At 35.7% G+C, this 12,924-nt stretch overlaps 1 protein-coding gene across 1 annotated transcript; it reads left to right on the forward strand.

The window, feature by feature from the left end:
• The first annotated feature begins 2,468 nt into the window (after positions 1–2,468).
• LOC117124619 lies at positions 2,469–3,395 on the forward strand. The gene has a single exon (XM_033270916.1). It carries the CDS (start codon positions 2,469–2,471, stop codon positions 3,393–3,395), a length of 927 nt encoding a protein of 308 aa, XP_033126807.1.
• Positions 3,396–12,924: the final 9,529 nt, after the last annotated feature.

Below are 12,924 nucleotides of genomic sequence, written 5' to 3' on the forward strand. Positions count from 1 at the left end.
TATAGGTAAACATAGGTTTTATTAGGCGGCCATTTTGAAATCCAAGATGGCCGCCATAATGACCTCGGATAAGGTGGTTCCTACCAAAAATTGAATGCTATGACCATAAGGAGCATGTAAAAAAAAATGGTGCTTTTGTCCGGAACGTCCACATTAAGTCCAAATATGGCCCTAAGCTGCCGTACTACTCTATATATTTTTAGGATAGTTTGTTCTTCTTTATACATTCACCTTACCTTTCTTTACTTGCTTCTTTTTTGTTTTATATTCGGTTTCAAAATATTATATAATAAAAAAGATAAAATTACTAGAAGCATAGCACATGAAACCAGGACCAGTGGCGGATCCAGCGAAGGGGGTGGGGCATTGAGTGCTCCCCCCTCCAATTCAGTCAAGCCGAAAATTTTGAATTAAAGAGAGGAAAAATTGTACCCATGAGTTCAGTGGCGATCCAGCAGTGTGAAAGGAGCTCGATTATTTTCCACTTTACACCAACCATGGTGGGGCTAAGGCGGGCGTGGCGGCGAGAGCCTCATATTGTTTCCCCACATCCCCCCCCCCCCGGTCAGAAAATCTCTGGATCCGCCCAAGAGGACTTGGACATGGCGCTTAGAGACCTTGTTAATTTGCACCTTATAAATCGACCTATTATTATTATCATCATCATTATTATTTATTATTATTATCATCATCATTATTATTTATTATTATTATCATCATCATTATTATTTATTATTATTATCATCATCATTATTATTTATTATTATTTATTATTATTATTATTATTATTATTAATGATTATTTATTATTATTTTTATTATTAATTATTATTAATTATTATTAATTATTATTTATTATTACTATTATTATTATTATTATTATTATTATTATCATTATTATCATTATCATTATTATTATTATTATTATTATTATTATTATTATTATTAATATTATTATTATCGAGAACGATCGAGAATCATAATACAGTATATATCAGATATTCCCAAGATGTGCATTAGAAACCGCTATCGTGGAGTAGCCTGTACACTAACAACGGTTTGTTTGTACAGTCGACCTTTCCATTTACGTACACCTTGGACTAGCCTGGGTTCCAGGCCCTAATTTTAGGTTACTCACTCTTTATTGCACTTAGTGCGCGCCATACCTAATTTAATTGGCGGCCCATACTCGATTTCTTCTTTTTCGAATTAGGGCCTGGGCAAACGATTCATGCGTGCAATTTCCCACATCAAATTTGATGTGGGATATCGTATGCATGACTGATTTTGTAAATCACGTGATTGGCTAACTTCATGCATATTAATCAATCTTGGTAAATTTTCAAAATTGAAGATGCGGATGTCTCGACTAGAACAAGCTCCAGCTCCCTTTTAGCTACCTACTTGAATTAAAACAGTTATATATACAGTATAATAGTTCTGGCCTGCTGAGAACGACATGGACTGATAACCGTAGGCTATAGGCCTACTTGGAACCTTGCTCACCACTAGCTGCTACACATGTCTCTTATACACATCTAGATGTGTATAAGAGACAGATATATGTGACCTCAACGGTCAAATTATTCAAAATATCATACTTAAGTTCATCAGCAAACATAAGTTAACTACAGTTTTTAAAAGGGTTGGATATATCGTTAACGAAAATATTGAATAAAAGAAGCCTGAAATTGAATTTGTGGGCAATCTAGAGTGGATATTTAATGTTTCAACCGCCCCAACCTCTCCCCAGATAACTCTCTGCTACCTGTCACTAAGATGAATGGAAATTCTTTCCAAATTTTCAAGTAGAGAGCTGCGTAAATGTTTTGGTTTATTGAAACTGAGATCTCAATCCTGATTATTTCATTATTGTCGTATTCTCAAAGGCAGGTACTCACTCGACCGACGCGATTCTATGGAGAAACATCCTGGTGCCTGATTTCAGTGTTTTACAAGTCGCTTATTCCGTCTATAAATTAACTTTCTCGTTGGTGGCGCTGTCCAGAATGAGAAAAATAATAAAAAATAAGAGACTTGTGGCAAGTCTAACCTTGGACTGAAAGCAGTTCGTAATTGAGAAAATTCGTATGAGAAGTTCTTAAGAATAGCGCCCTCAAGTTTAAAAACGCCAAGTTGTAGCCTATAACTAGCCCTGCCTACCAACTTTTAGGTTTGATTTTGCATTTAAGTGTTGAATAAACATTTATAGAAATCATTGAAGAATCAATTAAATATTGACAAACTAATATAACAGAATATCGATTCATAAACAACAAAGAAATACATAGTTCAAGTAATCAGCCTTCAGCTGCAGAAAATACAATTAAGCGAGGTAAGCTGCAAAGTCTACCTAGGCCTACCCTAGGCTAAACTAAGCTAACATCAACAAGGTACGAACGTGATAGCTACGTATACGGCTACACACAAATGACAGCGCACAGTTCGGTGCAAGCTAATTCTACAGCTATGGCGATGAATCAAATTCCGCCTCCTGAACCAATGAACTGTGAAAAAGATGACCTTGAAAACAATTGGCAATTTTTCAGGGAAAGTTTTGAAGATTACAGAAAAGTCACACAATTGGACAAAAAAGATGAGTCAGTGCAAGTAGCCACTCTGAAGTCTGTGATGGGTAAACAGTGTAAACATATTCTAAAGCAGTTACGTCTTTCAGAAGCAGACATGGCCAATCATACAGCCATATTAGACAAACTTCAAGAACATTTCTCTCCATGCAGAAACGTACTATATGACCGATACTTGTTTCATGATTCCAAACAAGAAGAAAGGGAGACAATTGAACAGTATGTTATTAGGGTGCGGCAACTGGCTAAAAAATGCAAATATGGTGAAGTTGAAAGTGAAATGATAAGAGATAGGCTTGTTCTCGGAGCCAAAGATAAAGCTGCAAGAACACGGTTATTTCGAGAAAAAGAATGTGATCTTAAAAAGGCAATAGAGACTTTAAGAATAATTAGTGAAACTACAACTCAGCAAATACGAAAAATAAGTGGAGACCAAGAGGTACATACACTAAAGCAAAAGTCTAAGTACAAAGATCAACGTACAGGAGCAAGAAAATGGGAATCTAAATCAGAAGCCATCAGGCTTCAGTGCAAATACTGTGGTTGGAAGCATCCAAGGGGCCATAATTCATGCCCAGCCTATGGAAAAACCTGTTCCTTATGTTCCAAAAGAGATCACTTTGCATCACAATGCATGCAAAAGAAGAAGAAGGTACATGCATTACAGGATAAGGATAGCGATTCATCCGACTATGAAGATTTAAATTTTGTTGTAATACACACACTGGGTCAAGAACCATGCAAGTTATTTGCTACAATGATGTTAGGAAAGAAACGTGAAGCAGTAAAGTTTCAACTGGTTTCGTAACTTGTAATGTCATTAACCAACAAAATTTGCCAGAGGAAAGCATAATCATGAAAACATCTAAAGTGTTGACAATGTACAACAACACAAGTCTTAAACCTGTTGGACAATGCAAAGTCAAAATGGTCAATCCAAAAAATGGAAAGAAATACAAAGCTGATTTTGTAGTTGTGAATGAGAAAGTTAGTGGACCTCTGTTGGTTTGTAGAGCAATACAACAAATGAACTTGCTATCCATAAAACCTGAAAATGTCATGGAGGTGACAGAGCAGATAGTTGAAAACAGAGGTATATCAACACTTAACATCGATGATCTACTAACAGAATTTCCAGGTGTGTTTACAGGTTTAGGCAAGCTGGAAGGAAAATATGAGATAGAAGTCGATCCACAAGCAAAACCAGTCGTACATGCACCACGAAAAATACCCGTAGCAGTAAAAGATAAGCTAAAACGTGAATTAGACCGATTAGAGCATGAAGGTATAATTACCAAAATAACAACAGCTACACCTTGGGTGAACAGTGTAGTGGTGATCGACAAGCCAAATAAGACAAGAATATGTTTAGATCCACGAGATCTAAATGCTGCAATTCAACGCAAACAATATCCAATGACAACAATTGACGAGATATTACCAGATCTCCACCAGGCCAAGGTATTCAGCGTCTTACTGTAGATGCAAAAGATGGATTCTGGCATGTTAAACTGACTGAGCAAAGCTCATATCTCACAACATTTAATACTCCTTATGGTAGATACAGATACAAACGTATGTCATTTGGAGTAGCAAGTGCTCCAGAAGAGTATCAGCGAAGACAAGAAGCAGCACTCGAAAATGTATCTGGAGTAAAGACAGTTGCTGATGACATCCTAGTATACGGAAAAGGCGACACAGTAGAAGATGCAATACGAAACCACAATAATAATCTCAGGGCTGTCCTAAAAAGATGCCAAATGAAAGGACTTAAATTAAACAAACAGAAAGCCAAACTAGGGCTCAGAGAAGTACGATTCATTGGACATGTGATATCTGACCAAGATCTCAAACCAGATAAAGATAAAATACAAACAGTGTTGCAGATGGAGAAACCAGTGAATGTTAGTGCCGTCAGGCGAATTATAGGCTTTGTCAACTACCTAAGTAGATTCATGCCCCAGCTCAGTGACATGTGCCAGCCGTTGAGAGAACTAACGATGAAAGGAGTGGAATATCGTTGGTCAGAGAGACATGACCAGGCATTTGCAAGCATAAAGCAAGCAGCAACAGAGCATCCAGTCCTCAAATATTATGATAAAAATAAACCGTTAGTACTGCAAGCTGACGCATCAGAAACTGGACTAGGAGCTACAATCATGCAAGATGGGCAACCAATAGTGTATGCTAGCAAATCTCTAACAGATACAGAGACTAGATACGCACAGATAGAAAAAGAATTGCTTGCATCAGTTTGGTGTTTGGAAAGATTTCACCAATACACGTATGGACTAAAAGTGATGATACAATCAGACCACAAACCATTGGAAATAATAACACGAAAACCACTTTACAAAGCACCAAAGGGTCTAAAAACACTACTTATTCGACTCCAGAAGTATGATACAGCGATTTATTATCTTCCTGGAAAACACATGTACCTTGCAGGTACATTAAGCAGGGCATGTAATTCTGAAAATTCATTGGCAGACCAAACTGAAAGAATCAATGTAATACAGAGCTTTCGTGTAGCACAACCACGACTTGATGAAATACGCACCTATATAAAGAAGGATGCCAATTTGCAAGTTCTAAAAGCCATCATAATTTATGGATGGCCTGAGCACAAGAAAAATGTAGCTCCGGCCGCAGCGCCATATTTTGACTACAGAGATGAGCTAAGTGTGCATGATGACATTATTTGCGGAGGAGAAAGATTCATAATACCAGCAGAATTACGAAAATACATAATGCAACGAATACACAGCTCACATCTTGGAGTGGATGGATGTATTCGGAGAGCAAGAGAGTGTGTATACTTGCTACAAATGAGTTCAGAAGTAAGCGATTACATTGAAACATGTGATGTCTGTCGTACAATCGAACGGAAACAACCAAAAAGAACTCTACAGTCACACGAAATTACAGACAGACCGTGGGCTATGATTGGAACTGATATGTTCACAATTCATAACAGAGATTACTTGATTATAGTGGATTATCACTCAGGATTCTGGGAAATAGACTACCCAGATGATACACCGGCGGAAACAGTCATAAAGAAAATGAAAGCACAATTCGGCAGATATGGAATTCCAGATATAGTAATCTCAGATTCAGCAGCTCAGTACACAGGTAGTGAGTTTAGCAAATTTGCAAAGAAATGGGGATTCATCCACAACACGTCATCTCCATATCACCAATAATCAAATGGCAAGGCAGAAGCAGCGGTCAAGGTAGCAAAGAACTTGATTCGCAAGGCAAAAGCAGCTAAATCAGATCCATATCTTGCTATCCTAGATTACAGGAACACACCTACACCAAGTATGGATACAAGCAAAGCACAACGAATGATGCAGCGCCGAACAAAAACACGACTGCCGACTACTGCAAATTTACTCAAACCAAGAGTAAACAAGGAAGTAATGGATCAGCTCAAACACAAACAACAACAAGCCAAACAGTACAACAAAGGTGCAGGTGACTTACCAGAGCTTCAAAATGGAGAAGTTGTACGTATTCAATCATATCCACACAAAAGAGAATGATTACGAGAAGTTGTACGTATTCAATCATATCCACACAAAAGAGAATGGCAGAAAGCAGCTGTTAACAAGAACGTGGCAAAGCGATCATAGGAAGTCCCCACCGAAATGGGGTAAATATTTCGACGGAATAGAAAGCATTTAAAGAGAACCAAAGAAAGATTCACACCACACAATCCAGACTACATTGAAGCAGAAGACCAATGGAAGTTACAAATTGAAACCAATGACAACGATACCTCGACACAAAAACAAATGGACAAGCTACCAAAAAGATCAACATCAGCAGCAGAAAATCAGAAAATTACAACACGTTGTGGTAGAGAAGTCAAACGTCCTGCATATTTGAGAGACTGTCACAAAGTGAACTATATAATAGTATACAGTAACAAATGAACACTTAAAAGACATACTTATAATTAATGCCATGATTTATTCACCAAACACTGAGGAAATTTCATAATAGACAAGGAAGAAAACTCAGAAAATTCATTGTTTGTTTAATTATGCAATGCAACTTGTTTAAAAAAAAGAAAGAAAAGAGGATGTTATAGGATACGATCTATGTAATAACCTCTATTGTTTCACATATGCTTAGTATATTTGTATTCATTCATGCTATACGAGAGTGAATAACCACAAACAGTGGTTTAGCCAAGGTTTAGCTGGGCCTAGCAGCAGTTCTCTGCTAACTATAGCTAGGCCTCTGTCCGTAATTTATAGCAAATTAGTCAACAAACACTGATATAATTTGTATTAAAAGCACTGGGCACTTATGCACTTATTATTTATTTAAGTCAAGGTATTTTTGTATAAAAGAAACTGCTCCTCAGAATAGTATTTTTTCGTCCTTCCTGACTTCCAAACATGTGGTTTCGGTACCTGTAGCGTAGAATGATGGGTAATTGCTGATGTCATCTTCTAAAAATAGAGCAGCTTGCTAATCGTTTTTGTTTTTTGTTTTTTTTTTTTTTTGTTTTTTTTTTTTTGTTTGTTTGTTTTTTTGACAGTAAAAAACAAATAATTAATACAGATGCTTATTGAATATCCGAACAGTGATTTATTCTTAAAAGGATAAAAGGTTGATGTTATCATACATTTATACTCGGACTATCTGATTTGATTTACAGTGCAATTATACCGCAGTTAACCATAGACAGAGTAGGGTAGGCTCCCTGGTATAGGCTGCCCAGCCTAGCCCTTAGCCCAGACAAGGTAGTCCTATCAGCATGCACTGCCTGCCTGAATTTCGCCTAGTTTTTATTATTTTACATCATGTATTGGTTTGACTTTTCTAAGCCTAAAGTAGTATGATGTATTTATGGAATGACTGTATAACTAGTATATAATGCAATTTTTAATGACCTTTGTAATTCGTTTTTCTTAAAAAAAATAAAAATAGCATAAATAAGATGAATAAATCTAGCGATGACGTCATCGGCAGAACGTTCGTAAAATAGAAGGTTCGTAAATGAGAAGTTCGTAAATGGGAAGGTCGACTGTACTGTATTTGTTTTCTCCAGTAAACGTCGCAAATAGGAGCCTAGCTGGTACATATGGAGTTATTATTATCAGAATATTTCGAGTGGGTCTGATATCTCGTGGTCTTAGGTCTTAGCTTTCGTGGTCTGAGCTTTCGGGACACCCGTTTTACATTCTTTATTTTTTTATGGCACAGTTATAATATAACTGAGGAAATACTATTTCCTCCCCTCTCTTCCCCACTTTTCTTAGGATGTTGACTGATTGAGCGTCAATTGCACGTGTGTATCACATCGTACTTACAAATACAATTAACTGTTACCTTAGTCATTACTTACAGGTAAACGCAGCCGGGCTATAATAAAACTTCATGTTTTATGACTGCCTGATACCGCTTTATATCAATGAGAATTAAAAGAGATGGTGAAATAACACACTAACACCCATTCTTTACATAATATAAATTCACTTTACACTATTCATTTTCCTTACATAAAATGTATTTGTTTACATTCCAAAACAGTTGAACAAAAGCTAAACTGTAAAATGTAAGAATTATTTAAACACATTTCAGTTCAATTTAAAAGACAATAATATTATACATGATTTATTGAAAAATTAAAAAAAAAGAAAAATTTTGAAGATATATAAATGAAAACAATTAAAAGAAAAAAAAAGGTTAAGAGTGTAATTTTTAACGATTCCTTTCTTATAGTTTATATCCTAATGTATAGTAAATACGTATTTTACTGCGTTTGTTTTTTCTCTTTGTTTCATGGAAGAGTACATGTTTGCTTAAAATTGACCAACATTATGTTATAACAATCTGAGTTTAAAAAAATAATTTGACATACAACAAAAGTTGGTTTTGCAGAAATCGAATAATACTTTTAGCCGCGTGAAACGCTATTGGATGTTACTATTGTTTTTAAAGCAACTGGTGATCGTTGTTTCCGTTTGCTTTCTCGAAATTAAGTATAATTGGCAGATATTATAGAATCAAATGTTTGCAGAAATATTCATTGCAATCGTGAAAAAAATATTGGTGATTCGCGATGCCTGACATTGTCATTCGTCGTTTATTATACTTTAACGTATTAATTCTGCTTTCAAGGTAGGCGATGAAGTTATTCTTTTTAGTATATTTTATCAGTTTACTTGTATGAGTACTTCTAGACCCATTATTGGCTTGCAAAATGTAAAAGCATATGCCTATTCTTGAGGAAAGGAGGATGTAACTAGCCTGGATAATGAACAGAACAAAAGCATAATCTTCGTTAACAGCATAAAGTTTATGATTTTTAATCTATTTTGTTTTTTAAATTATAAATACAGCAAATACAATTTTGTACTAATTATGTATCAGAGAAAGTATTGAAGTCAGCCACATCTTGTATAGCAATAAAATATATTTTGTGATGAGAAACGTAGTGGTGATTCTTGATAAATGCCAAGGACAATTCAGTACGTTGAATAGCAGTAGATTCTGTTTTGACTGATTTGATCAGGAATGTTACAATGCGATGCTTTGTAAAAATACAAAATACACACTTCATGATCGATAACTTTTATTTTCAAATGCTTGTTACAAAATTACTTTTGGATTGTGCATAACTTTACAATATTTACAAACAATACACTGAAGAAAGGATATTTTGAAACCGTCAGCGATATACAGTATTATATAGCCTTATTGAATTAACATTATTAATTATATTATTACTTTGCCATGCAAGCCTTCAAACAATATTAATATAACAAACGATCCGGTGTATGTTAAGAAGACATATTATTTGTATTTGTACTACTACTAATAAAACAAAATAATACACAAAATATCCATAACGTGGAAAACAAACACATCAGAACACAAAAATAACTATATACAGACCTATAATTACTCCATTAAAACAAGTATTCAAATGGGTTTGTGTTGTTACTTCAACTAATAACCTTAAGGAACAGTGTCATAATTGTTTAATATAGGCACTCGTTTAGTACATACAATTTGATAATTTTTTTTTTCTTCTGGTGCTTCGATATTCATATTCATTTTTCCCTTACAATCTTGTACGGGTCTGTTGGATTTTCTTTGAGCCCACACCCTGAACAGGGGCGGATCCAGAGATGTCCAAAAGGGGGGGGGGCCGAAAGGAGGGCCGAAATTTGGGCCGATCGGGACAACAATGTCCTCGAAATTTTTGTGTTCTAGACGCCCGAAAATAACATTTGAGGCGTTGTGGGCTATCATTTTTTTCTTTTTCTTTCTTTTTTCCTTTTTTTTTTTCTTTTTTTTACCTTCCAAAAGGGTGGGCCGGGGCCGGGCCGGCCCCCCTAAATCCGCCCCTGCTGAACCATCTTTGACATACTTTCAAAGTTGACTAAAAAATCGTTACGGTAATTCAGTCTAATTCTCCAAACTTTACAATGATTAAATTTCCATTTTTATCGGGCTTGGCCAATTTGTAAGAATAATTTTTTGGTTCCCCCAGACACAAATGGGACGATGTGATTATCTGATTCTAATTCATCCGTTAGTTCTCCCCAGAAATCCCCAATAGGTGGTTCCCATTGTCCTTCTCGGCTTACGTATAATACACTGTCAGTATCGTAGTACAATACGCGTCTGTCAAGCGGTTCTAAGAGTTCGCATAATTCAGGACGCTGCGATAATTACATTGGTTCGTCTAGATGCTTTTATAAAGTCTTCAGTTTGCTGCCATTGTACTTCCACCATCTGATCAATTACAAAGTTTACATTTTTGCACTTCCATATCATCGCGAATCATCATTTCAAAATATTCTGTAGGTTCGTCTATGTATGTAGTTTATCTCATGTTTCGGCGCTGTCCAAATTTCCCCCAAAATGAATTTAACATCAGTTTTGCCAATGCACGCAAACCAGGGCTCTTTTTTATATTTTGAGGATTTAGCAAAACTCCCTCTTTTTCAAAGTACTGTTGTACATAATTATCTTTTTGTTCTTTGGTCTTGCACCAACTTGGCCAGTCGCTAACTTCTTGCTTCAATTTCAGGAAGGCGTTTACATAAGGTGCAAACAATCCGCCTTTCTTTGTTATTGTATCATGTACGGATGTGTTTTCAAAAAGCCAAACCTGGTACATTTGTAATACTTTGTAACCATTTAGGATTGCTTTTGTCAACTCAATAGTTACCAATGTACCCTCACGATCATCATCGCTGTGTTCGCAAGAAGATTGAATAAGTGATTCACAGCGTTTGGAGCAGAGGGAAACATAAGACGACCCGAGGCTCTGTAAGGTAAAAATGGGTGGTAAAGTCCCCTAGGAGGAAGCACTATACATTTTATAAGACCTACGTACTCGCTTATATCTTTAAAATTTTCTTTGATGATGGTGGGATATCCTATGGGGTACCACCAACCTTAAGGGGTATAAACTTGTGAAATCAACATACTCTATCTTTTTATTTGGTTTTACAGAGTAGTGTCGTTTTGCGGCGTTGGTCCTTTTACCAAAGAAAGCATCGCAAGGGATAAGGGGTGCTGAAATATTTAATGATATAAACTCAGACATCTCGTGGTTTTGTTCGATCTGTCTGTCAAATTCGCATTCCTATTTCTCAATATACTTATAACCAAGGCCTGTGATGTACCGATGTGTATCTAAAGTTTTTTTGATACAATTCCTCCATAGTGAAATCATTAAGGGGATGTTTGGTTCCACGTTCCATACAGGTGTGTCCATGATGCAGTCAGCAGTGAAACTAAAGCACTATTTTCTCATCGTTTGTTTCTATCAACAATCCATCAGCCTAGTAATTACCAATACGTTTTCCCCCTGATTAGCAGTGTGTTGAATATATTGTCCCTTCTGATGAGACATCCTCTTCAACCATTTTAAAGCTTTGGTAGGCTGTCTATCAATGGAGGGGTACCCCATGGGGTGGATGATTCCTATGGTGTCCGGTAATAAGTATTTTGTACGGTACACCAAGTTGCATGCCGTTGCAATCGTAATACAGTTTTGAAAGGGGTCTATACCAGGACTTGAATTATCTTCGGTAATTTTCATAAATAGAGATCTCAATTGTAAGCAACATCTTCGAAGTATAACAACGTCCGACCGGCAGTACTTTAAAATCTCTGACTGAAAGTTAAATTCATCTTGGCGGTAAATATTATACCACTTTATAATTTTTCTTAATAAATTTTCTTTCTTTCTGATGGTGACATGCCGTCTGGATTGTAATAATGTATATCTGGTAAGTGTGGTAACACACTTTCTTGATTGGCTTTTGTGTTGAAAAGATGAGGGAAATATCCTTTTTCTAACTCATTTAGGCCAAATGTTCCTGGAAGTTTTGGGAGGGACATATGAAGAAAGTTTAAAGAGTCGATGAATTTCATATCGTTGCCTGCGACAATTATACTCATAACCTTGGCTCCATTGTAGATAACGTCGGGTAGGATTGCATTGTCGTAAAGATATCGAAGAACAAAGTATGACTCGTAGCCTTTAAAGTTGTGACAGATCATTTATCGCTCCTGTGTTTTCTTCGTTGAAAAGCCATTTGCAGAAAAGTTCACGAGTCCTAGGTCCTCTGAAACATTGCTCACGTTCACCACATGACGAACAGAATTCGCCTCATTCGATGTTGATACAGGCGTTGCACACTTTATAAGCGATACAAAGGTTTGGTTCATGTATTCCCGATTCTTGTACACACTCGAAGTCAAAAAAGATGTAGTTTGGCGTTACTATTGCATTTTCTTTATCACAAGATTTATCATAGTGGAGTGCCTTAGCGCCAAAAGTGTGACACGGATGACAAAAGTGCCAAATTTGGTACAGATATTAGTATGGGCATACAGTTTTGAAAAATCTTTGGAGCCAAAAAAAAAAATCTTATTTTTGGGGTAAAAAATCGCATTTTTGAGGAAAAATATGGTTTTCAATATTTTGGTATTTTTGACTAATTTAGTGCACGACCTACCTGTAAAAATAGGTTTAAAATCAATATGATCATTATGTAGTCAGAAATATGCAAATAAATGTGAAAAAATATAAAGAAAATATAAGATTTTTTTTGACGAAAAAGTCACTTTTGTAACAATATAGATTTTAACCTTGTGTATACTAATAATTGGATAACCTGCATGACAAAAGTGCCAAATTTGGTACAGATATTATTATCATTATTTTATTATTATTATTATTATTATTATTATTATTATTATTATTATTATTATTACCACCATACAATTTTGAAAAATCTCTGGAGCCAAACAAAAATTAAATTCTTTAGGTAAAAAATAAAATTTTTGGC

The sequence above is a fragment of the Anneissia japonica genome, unplaced genomic scaffold, assembly GCF_011630105.1.
Source record: "Anneissia japonica isolate Jap-2015-1 unplaced genomic scaffold, ASM1163010v1 scaffold287833_len2544123_cov190, whole genome shotgun sequence".
In the NCBI taxonomy this organism is placed as follows: domain Eukaryota; kingdom Metazoa; phylum Echinodermata; class Crinoidea; order Comatulida; family Comatulidae; genus Anneissia; species Anneissia japonica.

What these genes read in the sequence shown, in the direction of transcription:
- LOC117124619 (XM_033270916.1), top strand. Translation starts at nt 2,469, where the DNA reads ATGGCGATGAATCAAATTCCGCCTCCTGAACCAATGAACTGTGAAAAA.